Source organism: Carassius carassius, chromosome 4, assembly GCF_963082965.1.
Source record: "Carassius carassius chromosome 4, fCarCar2.1, whole genome shotgun sequence".
NCBI classification, from domain to species: domain Eukaryota; kingdom Metazoa; phylum Chordata; class Actinopteri; order Cypriniformes; family Cyprinidae; genus Carassius; species Carassius carassius.
The window spans coordinates 33737432-33753555 of record NC_081758.1 but is presented as its reverse complement, the minus strand read 5'-3'; the positions used below and the strand labels follow the sequence as shown (position 1 = coordinate 33753555).

At 45.9% G+C, this 16124-nt stretch overlaps 1 protein-coding gene across 2 annotated transcripts in view; it reads right to left on the bottom strand.

Moving 5' to 3' along the window:
• Positions 1-16124, bottom strand: part of LOC132139877 (teneurin-1-like) — a 154297-nt gene that overhangs the window by 95398 nt on the left and 42775 nt on the right. For both annotated transcript variants that reach the window (XM_059548546.1, XM_059548545.1), the window contains exon 3: positions 14079-14342. In XM_059548546.1, the coding sequence (XP_059404529.1) occupies positions 14079-14342 (264 nt within the window). The remainder of the gene's footprint in view (positions 1-14078; positions 14343-16124) is intronic.

The following is a 16124-nucleotide window of genomic DNA, read 5'->3' as shown; positions in this document are numbered from 1 at the left end:
GTAAGAGAAAAGCAGAAAGACACAGAAAAAAGGTGCCTCGGGGAGAGTAAAAAATGCTAATGTAAAAAGTACAAACTGTACCAGTGGCAGATGCTAAGAGGGAAAGGATAGAATAAGAGGAAGAGAAGGAGAGATAACTAAGCGGTGTCTGAATGGAAATGGACAGAATGCAGAGCAGAGGGACGATGCGGAGAGAAACACAGATAAACAGATTGCGTGAGCGAATAAAGAGAGCATTTTTAAAAACGGTGTCTTAAAACATACAGACACACACATATGTGTGACAGAGGGAGAGAGAGAAAAAGAGAGAGAACATCTCATCCCTTTTCTCCTCTCGATTTATTACATTTCCTGCTTCTGAAATGACAGGATTAATTTTAAAATGTCTCATCGTGCCGCTCTTCAGCACACCTACACGCATGTGGAAGAGAACAGTTCAAAAGCGATTGTTTCAGAGACTGTACCCGAGATTAAATCTGCAAAAACCTCATTAAAACTGACACTAAATGAGACTTCAAGAAGACCGGACGGCCATGTAAACATCATCCAAATTACACACGTACTGAAATACGGTTTCTCAAATAGTTCACAGCTGCATATCTCCACTATAATCATAACGCTCTTCTGCTCAGCAAATACTCTCGGCATAAAAGTTTGAGCGGCGAACGTGTTCTAAAAGATCATTACGGGTGCCGGATGATTAAAGGCAGTGTCATTAGGAAAGATATCATTAAAACAGAGAGGACGGACTGCTAGAAACCACATGTGTTAAATTAATAGGCTGAAGAGGTGCAGTGCTACAAACACACACTGAAAGTTCAACTCATTCTTCTGTTTTTAATCATTAAAGCTTCGGTTGAGCTCAGACAGCCCTCCAGGCTAGAAAAACACCTATCAAACTTTCACAATTCCACTTTTTTTTCTGAACAAGGTAATAGTCTTGATGTATATGTGTGAGGGAAACTGCATTAACTGTAACATAAACGGCATCTGATTAGGCACATTTGGTGTTGCGACTAAGAGTAGTGGTTTTGTCATCCTCCTTCTTCATGTATAAATAAGTTTACCTAAAGTGCTAGTTCTCTTACGAGAGCTCTCTCGTACTGCGTCTTAGCTAAGACGCTACGGGAAAGTCTCTTTTCACGAAATACTGAAGAAAAAAATTATCCTTAATTTTGTATTTTTGTAAAGCGCATTTGCAGCAGTACACAGCCATAGGCGAGACGGCTCGTTCGCTCATTGGCTTGTTCTGCGGCAACTGCACAGCCTATCGAGCGCTTCGCGCCCTTCTTGCCACTTCCCGCCGAAACGGGTGTGGCCCAACCTATAAAAGGAGCTCGAAAAGGCTGACTCACCTGATTTTTCATCTCTTCAGCGAAGCTCACGCATCGCTGGATCACGGAGGAAGCAAGCGCCGTCTGAGAAAGCACATCAGCAGGACGAGCCATTCTGAAGCTGCTGGCATCGCCGCCTTCCACTGCCGTTCCTGCTGCGCTATCCGGCGCCTATATCCTTTCAATCCTGTTATATCCAAGCTGTTCTTTATGTGTGTGTGTGTGTTCGCCCTGCGACACACACTCGTAAAAGAGCTCGCGTCTTTTGTAAGATGCCTTCTTGCGGCTCTTCAGAGCCCCACTCAGCGAGGGAGACCGGTACGTCATCTGTGTCTCCTGCCTGGGGGAAGATCATGCAGCGCTCGCTCGCTGACGGCGGATGGCCCCACTGCGAGCTGTTGCCATGGTGACTCTGAGGACTCGCCTGGCCTTTTTCTCTGAGCCTGCATTCTCCGCTGCGCTGAGGCGCCGTAAAAGCATCGCTTCCAGCGGATTCCGGAACCGTCTTCAGCTCAACCGAGCTCGCCGGTTCGCCCTGCTTCACCGCCCCCCCCTGCATCGCTTCCCGGTGGGCAGCGCCCGCTGTTTGCCGGCGCGTCGTCCGAGGAAGTCGATCTCAGGGCCGCGTCGGGGGAAGAGGACACGCGCTCTCTGCTAGCTTCGGGCAGTGAGGGCTGGGCGAGCTCCGAGGATCTCACGCCTTCTGCTCAGAAGCCCAGCAGATGAGCTGACATCGAGAAGGAGCCGGGGCGAATGCTCGTGTTGGCCGCGATGAGTCTCGGCCGCGAGTGGTTTGCACCAGCGCCCCCCCTCTCGTTCCCGGCTGGATGGTATTTCCCTTTCGGATGAGCGTACTTCTCAAAGCCCGCCTCTTTTCTTCCTGACCTTCACGAAGAGGTGGCGAAGGCTTGGAACGCTCCATATTCGGCACGAACTCGTTCGTCTGTCTCACTAGCATTCTCCACACTGATGATGCTAAAAACAGGAACTACCACTCACTTCCGCCGGTGGAACAGGCGATAGCGACGCACCTTTGTCCGCCCTCTGCTGGACGGCGGCAAAAGCGGTGTTGCCATCTAAAGCCTGCTGTGTGACGCTGCGTCGGCACTACTAACAATGGCTGCTTCATCGAAGCGCAGGTGTACGAGTTCCGCTGTGGCCGAGCTCTCACCCAAGCGCGCCGCTGTTTCAGTTCCAGGAATTGTGACTGTCTCAGCGTTTTCTGCAATGCGCAAGCCTGCACAGTTGCCCGCTTGCCTGCACACAAAAGCCGTTATCACAACAGCTTCAGCAACGCAGCTCGAGACCCCCGTTCTCGCTCTACTGGCCGTCGCCCCGCGCCGCGGGGACCGCGGCAGAGGATTACGGTGAGGCCGGGAGCCCCGAAGCCTCCTAGGAAAGCCATCTACGCATGCTGCATGACGCTGCGTCGGCACTACACACGATGGCTGCTTCATCGAAGCGCCGGTGCACGAGTTCCGCTGTGGCCGGGCTCTCACCTAAGCGCGCCGCTGTTTCAGTTTCCAGAGATTGTGACTGTTTCAGCGTTTTTTGCAATGCGCAAGCCTGTACGGTTGCCCGCTTGCCTGCACACGAAAACCATTATCACGGCTACCCAGATATTTCCCGAAAAATGTGTAATCTCTGGTGTCCCGGCCACGGCCGATGGTGCTATAAATGTAGTGACGATGCCCACTGCTCAGTGCCCATCTCCACATATAAGCACAGCCCCTCACACAGGGCTCGCGCCCATAATAGCGACTCAAGTCGATCACGCGCACTACATAGTAGACGTGCCCACTCCTCAGTGCCCACAATCACTATGTCACACGCGTCATGTGGTTTCTGTAAAAACGAAACCCATGCACGTTCGTCCGGCCACGGCCGATGGTGCTATAAATGTAGTGACGATGCCCACTCCTCAGTGCCCATCTCCACATGTAAGCACAGCCCTGCACACAGGGCCTGCGCCCATAATGTCGATTCAAGTCGGTCGCGCACACTGCATAGGAAACGTGCCCACCCCTCAGTGCCCACAATTACTATGTCACACGCGTCATGTGGTTTCTGTAAAAACGAAACCCGTGCATGCTCGTCCGGCCACGGCCGATGGTGCTATAAATGCAGTGACGATGCCCACTACCCAGTGCCCATCTCCACATGTAAGCACAGCCCTGCACACAGGGCTAGCGCACATAAGATCGACACAGATCGGTCGAGCGCGCCACATAGTAAACGTGCCCACTTCCAAGTGCCCACATACACTATGTCACATACGGCGCGGGGCTTCTGTAAAAACGAAGCCCGTGCACGTACATTCTGCACAGGCAGACAGCGAGTTGAAAGTGGTAAAAGTGCACACATGCAGCCCACGGTTACTCGCAGATATATCGAGTCCCACGGGACCCGCTCAGCCTCCCTCCAGTCGGTTAAGCGCCGGAACGGGGTCGAGGAAGAGCGATCTGCCCGCTGTGATCAGCGCGCTCCCCGCCTCAGATGCGCAGCACACTCGAGCGCCGCCGTTGCCCAGTCAACAGAGCGCGTTTCGCATCCAGCCCTTAGCCATTCATGCAGATGCATGGTCAGTGCTTCCAGGGGTTTCGGATTGGGTGCTAGGCATTATAAAGAGAGGCTACTCGCTACAGTTTTCTCGACGCCCACCGCGCTTTTCAGCGCGCGTCGAATCTACGGTCAAAACAGAAGTAGCACACATACACATACATCAAAACTGTTGAGCAAAGGGGTTGTAGAGCCTGTGTCTCAAAGCGAGGGGGGGCTGTACAGCAGATACTTTCTGGTGCCCAAGAGAGACGGGGGTCTCAGGCCCATACTGGATCTAAGATAGCTGAACAAGGCATTGATGAAACGCAGTTTCAAAATGCTCACGACCAGGAAGCTCCTCGCGCAGATTCGCAGAGGGGACTGGTTCATGTCAATAGATCTGAAGGACACGTATTTTCAAATACAGATAGCGTCAAACCACAGGCGATATTTGAGATTCGCCTTCGAGGGCCAGGCATACCAGTTTGCAGTCCTGCCATTCGGCTTGGCCGTAGCTCCTCGTACGTTTACGAGGTGCATGGATGCAGCGCTCGCTCCTCTCAGACTCAGAGGCATACGAGTGCTAAATTATTTGGGCGACTGGCTGGTTCTGGCCCGATCATGAGCGGAGCTCGTGGACCACAGAGCCGTTTTACTCGATCACCTCGAGAAGCTCGGCCTCAGTGTCAATTGGGCGAAGAGTTCGCTGAACCCCAGTCAGACGATCCTGTTTCTGGGTGTAGTTCTGAACTCGTGTTCCATGACGGCGCGGCTGTCACCACAGCGCGCGATGGGCATTCAGCGTGCAGCGAGTTCTTTCCGCTGTGGCGCGACTGTGTCTCTCAAACACTGTCAAAAGATGCTGGGTCTCATGGCCTCAGCATCTCCAGTTCTGCGGCTGGGCCTGCTCCGCATGCGCCCCCTGCAGTTCTGGCTGAAGGCTCAGGTGCCGCGCAGAGCGTGGGCGTCTGGCCGGCTGCATTTCAAGGTCGATCAGAGCTGTGTTGCGGCTCTAGCACCTTGGACAGCGAACGGCTGGTACCGATCAGGTGTAAGCCTGGGGACTTCCCCGAGTGTGAAAGTGGTGTCGACGGACGCCTCCACTTCGGGATGGGGAGCGCTGCTCGAAGGCAGACCGTCCTTTGGCCTATGGTCAGAATGGGAAAAGCTCCATCATATCAACTGCCTGGAAATGCTGGCAGTGGAGAACGCGCTGACGCGCTTTTGTCCCCATATCAAGGATCACCACGTCGTAGTCCATTCGGACAACATGTCCGTGGTGTCCAACATAAATCGCCAGGGCGGTCTCGGGTCCCGAAACCTGTGCAGGCTGACAGAACGCCTCCTGATTTGGGCTCAGCGCAACGTGCGCTCGCTGAGAGCAGTGCATGTGCCTGGACTGCAGAATCTGGGTCCAGACAGGCTGTCCAGAGGCAATGTTCCTACGGGCGAATGGTCTCTACACCCGCAAACAGTCCGGCTGTTGTGGGAGAGATCTAGCATGGTGGAGGTGGACCTCTTTGCATCCCACGAAAACGCTCACTGCCCCGCGTTCTTTCCAAGAACGAAAGCGCGCTGTCACGGAGATGGCCGTGCTGCCCGCTTTATGCGTTCCCTCTCGTCTCCCTCCTTCCGCAGGTGATAGAACGGGTGAGAGAAACGAGATGTTCAATACTGCTTGTAGCACCTCTTTGGAAGAACCAACCATGGTTCCCAGATCTGATGCAGTTAGCAGATGTCGCCCAGTGGCCGGTACCGTTAAGGAGAGACCTCCTCTCGCAGGCCAGGGGCTCGATTTGGCACCCTCAACCGGAGTTGTGGTCCCTCTATGTATGGGCACTCAACGGTTACCCGCTGATCTCGCAGTGGGAGTGCTAAATACCATCACTCAGGCTAGAGCTCCGTCGACACGACGTCTGTATGCCTCAAAGTGGTCGGTGTTCTCCAGCTGGTGCACAGCTCGAGGTTATTCACCCCTTAGTTGTGAGGTGACGGAGGTCCTCTCCTTCCTTCAGGAGCTGTTGGATAAGGGCAGAGCCCCATCCACGCTCAAAGTTTATGTGGCTGCCATCGCGGCGTTTTCTGAAACGCCGTCCGGTCAGTCAATAGGAAGGAATGATTTAGTCATCCGGTTCCTCAGAGGAGCTAGGAGGCTGAATCCTCCCAGACCTCCGTCAGTCCCTATGTGGGACCTCGCGGCGGTTTTGGAGGCCTTGAAGGGTCCCCCTTTCAAGCCTATCCAATCGATTAGCCTTCAGCATCTGTCGTTCAAGACAGTATTCTTGTTGGCTCTCGCTTCTGTGAAGCGTGTGGGTGATTTGCACGCGCTCTCAGTGAGCCAGTCGTGCTTGGAGTTTGGGCCCAATGACTCAAGAGTCATACTCAAACCTAGGCACGGTTATGTGCCGAAATCCCTCAACACACCGTTTCGGGCTCAGGTTATTGCCCTGTCTGCCCTGCCGGTGTCAGGGGAGGATGGAGACTCGAGTCTTCTTTGCCCTGTCAGGGTTTTAAGAGCTTATGTGTCTCGCTCTGCTGCCTTTCGGCAGACGGAGCAGCTATTTGTCTCATTCGGTGGGCGTTCCAAGGGAATGGCTGTTTCGAGACAGACGCTATCCAGATGGATAGTTGACGCCATAACGTTAGCTTACGCTTCCAGGGGCCTTCAGTGCCCGTTGGGCGTCAGAGCACACTCCACAAGAGGCGTCGCCTCGTCGTGGGCGTGGTCTACTGGGATCTCCTTGCAGGATATATGTATGGCGGCAGGTTGGGCCTCGCCGTCTACATTTATCAGGTTCTATAACCTGGAGGTTCCCGCCTTGCAAGCAAGGCTGCTGTCGGTATAGGCGAATCAGGGCCCTGAGGGGAATTCTGAGTTCACGAGCGCTATGCGCTGCCGACTGTTATATGGGCAGTATTGCGTAAAACCCGCATTGCCACATTGGTCAGGCCTTGCATCGGCTGTGTGATGTCATATTGCCGCATCTACGTATGCTGCTAGATATGGGACGGAGGGCTTTTTCCCTTTTCTGTCCTGGACTCTCTGTGAGTCCCTCAGGTGACTGTGCACTGTAAATCCTGGGCGTTGCTTCAGGTTTATTGGTGTGTGATCCCTGCGCGCACGGCGTTTTACATTGGGTTCCCGTAGCGTCGTAGCTAAGACGCAGTACGAGAGAGCTCTCGTAAGAGAACGTACTCGGTTACTAAACGTAACCTCGGTTCTCTCTAGAAGAGCGAACGAGTACTGCGTTCTCTGCCGTGCGCACGATTCACTCTGGTTCGCTTCGGCGATGAAATAAATCAGGTGAGTCAGCCTTTTCGAGCTCCTTTTATAGGTTGGGCCACACCCGTTTCGGCGGGAAGTGGCAAGAAGGGCGCGAAGCGCCCTTATTGGTCTGATGTTGCATCAGCCCGCGCTCGATAGGCTGTGCAGTTGCCGCAGAACAAGCCAATGAGCGAACGAGCCGTCTCGCCTATGGCTGTGTACTGCTGCAAATGCGCTTTACAAAAATACAAAATTAAGGATAATTTTTTCTTCAGTATTTCGTGAAAAGAGACTTTTCCCGTAGCGTCTTAGCTAAGACGCAGTACTCGTTCGCTCTTCTAGAGAGAACCGAGGTTACGTTTAGTAACCGAGTACGTTTCTGTACAAGAAAACTACTTAGTGCCTTCATTATTGTACACTAACCCACCTATTCTGTGTTTTTGCTATATTAAATTCAGAGTAGTCTATAATACTAAGGGATGAAAAACAGAAATCTCCTTAATGTCAAAATCAGAAAGAGCCAGGTAATCTGCCCTTATGCAGTTAGTCTTATGTAAGAAACACGGATGTTCTTTGAAAATTTGATTTTAAACAATTTTCATTTTTAAATCATTTTGTTCTCTCTCTTTTTTTTAACTCACTGGTAATTGTGTTACAAGCCCAGATGATTAACTGTAAGTATGCCACCATCCATTCTATTCGAAAATCCTTTTAATGGTTCTCAGAATTTAGCCCTCTCATAAATCTCTGCATGTCCAAGAGATTATTCTCCAGACTGTAATGTTAGATTGTCTGCTGCAGGCCTCATCATTGCTTGGAGTTAAAAAAAATAAAATAAAAAATGAAATAAATAAACAATAAGGAAGAGTTCAATCCATCATTAATAAGCACCTACAAGACTTAACTATGAGCAATACAGCTGTCTATTAGTATTTTATTAATGGGACTTTAGCAGAGCTCAAAGAGCTCTTATAGATTTCTTTCCGTCGTGGCCACCTTGTAACCCACATATTCTCATCTGTTTCTTTTATGAGTGGTTCTGGGGCAAGTGACCCAGAATGTTCAGAAAGAGAGAGAGAAAAAAAGATCCATTTCCTGCTCCTCTTAAGGGCATATCGATTAATAATGTCAGCCGCGTCAGACTATCTTTCCAGTTATAGAAAATACATTTTCTAAATTTTCTTGTTTGACACACATTTCTGCTGCTACTGTACATAAAGAGCTATAGACATTTTAAAAGCATCTAATAATGCATTCATAATAAGACAGCAACTCTTACCTCTTAAATATATGCATGTAGCGCAAATCAAAAGAATTTTATCATCCATCTCTCTGAGGAGTAGGAAACCGTACATCTTCTTTGCAACCGTAAACTCTTGCCCCACCCATCACCCATCTCTCTCTCTCTCTCTCTCTCTCTCTCTCTCTCTCTCTCTCTCTCTCTCTCTCTCTCTCTCTCTCTCTCTCTCTCTCTCTCTCTCTCTCTCTCTCGATGGCTGAACTTTAAATGACAGATTAAATTAATTCATAGGTGAAAATCCATCATTTCAGATCCGGGATCTATGCCACCTATAAGCATAAAGAATTAATGGTGTAATCTTACTGCAAGGCAGAGAGTGTGAGGGAGCAAGGATGAGAGAGAGGGAGGAAGGGAGAGATTTCATTTTATTCAAATTTGTACCTCTGACACTTTCTTGTCAGAGGATAAAGCAAAATAAATAAATAATTGAATATAAAAAAATACATTAATTAAAGAACTGAACAAATAAAAGCAAATTTCTATCTGAATATGAAATAAAGGCATGTCCCACTGCTATTAAATGAGAAGATGGAAAAAGAGAGAGAGAAAGGGGAAAAAAAATATTTTTTTCTATATCCGTGTTTTCTGTATTCATATGAGTTAGTGGGCGTCATAATTCAATACAGAGGGGAGGTGTGACTGTGGTGTGGGGGGTATAACTACGTGGCCAGCGTATAGATATACATATACTTTGCTGAGATGTGTGTGTTTGTGTGAGTTGCTGTAAGTAAACACACTATGGCAGAACAACTGTTCTGTTAGTATAGTATAGTGAAAAATAATTACTGTTAAAGTTGCATATAACAACACACACACAGGCTATCAGAGGCAGACACACACAAATGTTGTGGAATGACAGTGTTGGTAAGACACTAGAATGCCTGCTTTGAGACTTGAAAGCCCAATGCATTTACACACTGCCGTCTTGAGGATTGACTGTTACATGAGCTAATCTATCTCTCACAAGAAACACATACGAGCTTAAAAGAAAGTGTGGTGAACGGCTGTTCCCTCTTGCTCAATTTGTACTGCAGATGTATAGTTTTTCAATTCCTCCAGGCAGTCATTGAATTAATTGTATTATTGTCTGATAATCACAGACCCTGCTTTCACCGCCGCACGTCTGTCTCAATTCAGTCACCTTTGACTTTCATTATAATCTAATTTTACCATTTCAAGACTCTGTAAATTAAAAACCTTTAGCATGATAATGAATTTACTGCGGGTGTGTAATCTGCAGTCTGCTATCATCTGAAGATGAACTGCGGCATTTATCGGCACTGGAGCCATGACACTGGCTGAACTGTGAAGGCGGGAGTCTGTGCTGAGACGAGGGACCTCGTGGCTCCCGACAGGAAAAGACTCTTTTAGCACCTGCGCCGGTTGGCGATCTCAAGAGACCCGGGAACACAGGTGCTGGGAGCTCTTATAAAAGCTGTCTCAAATCTACAGTATACAGCAAGCCAACAATCGAGTGGATGGTGTGAAATGCAGGAAGACCATTGAGAAGCTTCTAGTAGTGTAAAACCAGACAACGCTGCAGCATATCTGAATATATGCATACATGCTTTCCTGGTTTATTATTTTTTTAGAGAAGGGGAACCATTTTTACTCTGCTTCCACTTGCTTATCTACACCTCATGATAAACTGTGTAATTGGCTTCACAGCGCATTTAATGACATCATCAATGGAGAAGCTTGATATTAAAAACCTTATGAACTGACCCCGGATTTTAAGATATTTAAATGAAGAAAGCTCCCTTCTCACCTGTTACGCACACACAGAGACGTGCGCACAATGCAGATTGGCCTTAATACGCTTGTCCAGCCTTTGTAATTAATTTTCATTTGCATCTATTGGATCAGGAGAAATTAATTAGATCTCTCTGGACACAAAGATGATATCCATACCACATCCATCTTTCTGTGCGAGAGCGAGAGAGCATGGTCGCTGCCCACTCAGAAGGAAGCCAAACATGATTCACTGAAAAGATTCTTTGAGGCCAATGTAAGTCTAGATGAAAAAAAAAAAAATTGTTAAGGCTCTTATAATTCAATATGCCAATGCTTTCTTAAGGGGCAATATCATCTAACATATTTGTCAATGCTTTTATAGCATTAGTAAAGTTTTCCTTTTTCAATGCATTTTGTTTAGCATTTGCAAATCAGTTATAATTGGTTAACCTCTGGTCTAAAATAGTTGGCATTGCCCTATTATAGTTGTAACGATGTACAAACTTCATAATCTTCGAGAAGAAGGAGGCGGGAACCGGCGGACAATCACATGATATTTTAATGACAAAATAAAGACAAAACAGCGCGTCAGCCCCTCACGGATGACTGACGCGCACAAATAAAAACCAAACACAAAGTAAAACCCAGGCCTGGTCCTCTCTCCTCCGTCACTGTCGTCGCTCCTGTTTTAAATCCTTCCATCTCCTCCGTGGGACTCGAGACCGGTTGGTCGAGCAAGAGTCGCTCATTTTCAATCACTCCACTGGCATCGCTCCTGTTCCCACGGCTCTCGGCCGCGCTCTAAACCCCCCCTCCCTCCGCCCTCCACCAGCTGGTTGATCTCCTCCACGGTGCCTGGCGGTGGCACTGGACGGCCCTCGGCGGATGGCACGACACTCCTCCGCCGCCCGGTGGACGGCGACGGCTCCTCCGGTTTTGGGCAGCCAGCAGGAGTCCCCCGTTCCCTGCTCCTCCCCATTCTTGGCGGATAGCAGCAGGCTCCGGCCCACTGGTGAACGGCGCCGACTCCTTCGCTCCCTCACGGACGGCAGCCGCCCCTCCACATCACGGGCGGCCGGCAGCGAGCTCGCCCATCCCTGGCAACTCACTCCAGCCCACCGCCTCGAGCGTCCATGGCGGCACACTTCCTCGCCTGCTCGATGGCACCGCGGATTCACCACAGCGATGAGGGATCTTCAGCAGCACGTCCCTCCTTCTCCCGGGTTTCGCCACCACTGTAACAATTAAAACTCCATGATCACGGGAATAAGGAGACGGGAACCAGCGGACAATCAAAATGAAAGCTTTAATAATCAAAATAAAGACAAAACAGCGCGTCAGCCCCTCACGGACGACTGACACGCACAAATAAAAACCAAATACAAAATAAAGTCCAGGCCTGGTCCTCTCTCGTCCGTCACTGTCGTCGCTCCTGTTTTATATCCTTCCATCTCCTCCGTGGGACTCGAGACCGGTGGGTCGAGCAGGTGTCGCTCATTTCCAATCACTCCACCGGCCTTGCTCCTGTTCCCACGTCTCTCAGCCCCGCACCACTCGTCACAATAGTTTTTTTATTTTTTTGTATAGCCTGTATTGTGACACATTCAGGAAGAAATCCATGCAGGCAAGGGTGGGCAAAATACCGTAAAAACTTGACACGTTATAAATTTTAAATTGTCTCTATTGCAGTTATGCTCATGTGATGCTGCAGTGCTGCGCTGTTATGAAAATGTATAATTTTGATGTATTTTTAAGCCTAACCAGTTTAAACTTTCATGTGATTTTTAGCCATACAAGTCTAAGAAGACACAAATAAGAAAACTCAATTTGGTAGTTGCATGCTTTCTGTCCACACGCATCGATCTGTATCTGTTTTCTATTGTATTTATTTGTACTATTGTTTGTAATCAGACTATTTGTTCATTCTTATTTTAATACTGTTTACTTGTTTTCAACAATATGTTTTTTTTAACAACTTTATTTCCAGTAAAAATAACTATATGTGACCTGTGCTGGCAAAATGAGTAACAATGAGTAAATTTTCAAAAATTAGTTATTTTGTTCTATAAGTATACATTCTCCATTAAAAGACTTTCAGAATGATGTATGATTTGTTGTAATTGGACGAAAAAATGAGTCAGCAAAGTCAATTCTGAGAAAACCCAGTTAAAGTTTTCTGAAGGTTCCAAAGCAAAATCACAGAGCAACGTTGCATCTTTTCCTCCAGTTCTTTTTTTAAGAATTAATATATTAATAATCACAATATGGCTATTTTTTATTTTATCTTTATTATAAATAAGAACAGATTTATAACAAGAAAAATAGTAGAATAAACATAAGAAAGAAACAAATAATGCTTTACCATTTTCATTTAACATATTAACAAAAGCATAAGAAAGTAAGAAAAACTAATAATCAAACGTAAAAATCCCTTAGTCTGTTAATTTAAAAATATATATTAAAACTACAAAACCAATTAAATCAAGAGAGTGATTCCCTATTTTCTTTTATTGTTAGATTAACATTAATGATGCAGCCTATATTAAGACTCACTGTATTGTAATGTAATGTAACAGTTCCCTGAACATTCACTTAAGACATAAGAGATTATGTTTGCGTGATACTTAAATACTGTATTTCTGTGTATATTTGTATATGTATTGGGATCGCGCGCAGTCAGATGCTCCTTGAAGCGCATGCTTCGGATGACAGACAGCGTGAAAAGCGAGTGGAGAAAAGGTAACTCAGAAAATGCACCAATAAAGATAATTAAACATCAAAAATTATTATTTGCAGCATTGGGATTTCTAGACGAGGGTTTTATAAACTCATTTTTTTTTAAAAACCTCAAAATCGAGCCCACGCACATTCTGACTCATTTTGCCAGCATGCGTAACATATTGTGATATAGATCATTAACATAAAAAATAAGAGGCTTATCATATACTTTGGGCCCACATGCAGAAATGTGCTGCTTACAATATTAAATAGTTCACCCTAAAATGAAAATTCTGTTATTCACCTAATGGCATTCTAAACCTGTGTGACTTTTCTTTTTTATGAGAAACACAGTAAAATATTTTTTGAAAAACATTGATATGACAAGTATTTAGCACTTAACTATTTCTTCCTTTTTTTTAGTGCCTAACTAATTGATATAACACTGTTTGAACATTATCATACTGTCGGCGATCACATTTGAATTTATATTCTCGGCAGGCGCTTTCTTATCAAAGCTACTTTGATAAGACAGCGCATACATTACGTGCGTGGAAGAGAGATGCAAAGCAAAAAAGTAGATAGTGGATCTGAGTCAAGTACTACAGTTAAGACTAAAAAACACTACAAGCACCAACCTTGAGGTGTGAGGAAGGATTGTGGAGGAAACTCTAGATCTAGAGAAGTAGGAACCTTTTGTGTTGAGAGATGAAAGTGCTACATGACCAGATGTACCAAATCATCACCAAGACAATGGTCTGCTCCCGCAGAAGTCAAACAAATACAACCTTATGCAAGTGTGTTTAACAATAACATAACCTTAATATGTGTGTGTGAATATGAGTGTGAGAAAATGGAGTGTGGTTTACAGACCGAAGTAGTTATTAGTGCGCCGCATAAATATTGCATCACTGAGTAGCGTAGAGAAAATGGTTTGTGTGTGTGTGTGTGTATGCAGCAATACTAGGAAGTCTGTTTAACTGCGTGTGTATCTCCCTCTGCGGCAACTCTCATTAAAATTGTAAAGTCATACACTGATGAGAGCACTCTATAGAGTAACCCACACACATGCACGCACAAAGAATTAAATATTTCTGAACATGATCATCATCACCACCACCATAATCTGGCTGACCTACAAAAAAATGTGTGTTATAATATGTAATAATATAAAATAATCTTGTACCGTTCTCTGGCTCAGACTTGCGCTCTTGTTCCGTATCGGTGAGGGACAGGACAGAGTTCGCTCGACTCGACAGGCAGGAACTGTGCTCTGACTTTACTTCCTGCATCCACAAGCGCAGGGCGTGGTCAGGGGAGGCGCCGCCCTCAGATTCGGGATCGGAAGGGACACCAGCAGACACGCCTCTAGGGTAAGCAAGGTCCTGATTGGCCGCATGAAGTTCTGTCTGGAAATCAGGGAACCCGGTCTTGGAGAGGTCAGAGAAATCTGTGAAAATCAGAAAAGAGAAAGGAATGAATTATTGAAATGTATTGCGCAAATGAAAGTTTTAATACACACACACACAGGCTAGTGGATTAAAGTTCAGAGCTGGAGTTGTGTACTGACTGCTGTGATTTCTCTCGGCTGGCTGAGAAACAATTTTGTTCTCTCTTCAGAGATGGAGAATGGCTTATAAAACCTCAAATAAATATTTAACAACAAAGAGCTCTGCTTTTAACCGCAAAAAATGTGAAAACCATTTAAATTCCCACATGAATCTCAGAGAGTGTAGGAGACATATGGGTTTACACACACATGCACACTCATACACAGAACCTCAATGTGAGTGTGAACTAGCACTACTTTTCTCTCTCATTTTTACGCTTACAGTACATTATTCTAGCAAACACACTCTAACTACATTCTCTGAAGATTCTCCGTTAGTAATAGATTTCTCAAATGAACACATTTAAAAAAAAATAAAAAAATGTTTTGTAACATTAAAATAGTCCCTTTCTATTAATTTAATGCATTCTTACTGAAAAAGTATGAATTTATTTATAATAATAATAATAATAATAATATTCATTCATTCTTTTTTTCATCCAGTCTCTTCCTTTTGCCTTCTCTTCTCATCTTATCATATCCTGACTGGTCTTTTTGGACTACTTAGGGAATTTTGCATTTTGAGCAAGTGTATACACATAGCACACTACAATCTCTTTCTCTCTTTTCTCTCAATCCATCTTTTCATTCTTAATTTTGTCCCTTCATTTAATCTCTTCTCTTCCCCTCATATATTCTCTTTTTTTCTCATCTCTTCTCTTCATTTGTTCAGGTAAAGGTTATGGGCTCTTGATATTTTTTTTTGGAAGTGTGCAGCTGTTAGTGTGTGTACAAGAAGTGTGATTTTTCAGACCTGTGTGTGTGTGTGTGTGTGTGTGTGTGTGTGTGTGTGAGAAGCGAGCTCTTTACTCAAGTGTCCTTAAGAATCCTCTCCTCTACCTCTCTGACTCCTGTCTCCGTGGCGACCCCTCTCACTGCTCTCCCTGCTCTAATCATCTCAGTACTAATTGCCCACGATGCACTTCTCCGTCCTTCAATGAGAACATGACCCCCTGCTTCTCGGCCTGACCCACACACACATACACACTCGTCCACGAGCAGACATGGATGGAAAAAGCCCAGGAAAGAGGAATGGGTGAAAGACCTTTCTTTAAATCTGTCTTCATTTCTCCTCCTTTCTCTCTCTCTGTCTCCAGTTCCATCTCTCTCTCTATCCATCGCTCTCTTTGTAAAGCTGTTTCCGTGGTAACTGGAACGGAATGTTTTGTTCTGCATGTACCATTTGAATAATTCCATTGAGGAAACAAAGAGCCTCACTGTAACCTGCTCAACCACCGCCTTATGTATAATATCTGCATATATGTGTATATATTGTGCGTATGTATGTACATATCTATCTATCCTGATGTTGGACCCATACAGCTGAGAAGCTTTTAAAGTATTTTAAAGCAGCTTGACATTTTTTTTGAATCACTGCTAAATGAATGGGCAGCATTTCAACAGATGGGGAGATGGGCAGATCTACATATTAATATATATTTTATATATCCATATATATATATAATTTTTTACTTATTTATTTTTTCTCCAGTATGAGCATGAAGCTTCGAGAAATGCTGTGTGTGGAGTTGATAATTTGCAAAAGGAAACACACAGAGGCCATGCATTATTTTTCTGTCTTTTATTTTATTTTGAGAAAACATGCAAACAAGTGATATGTAT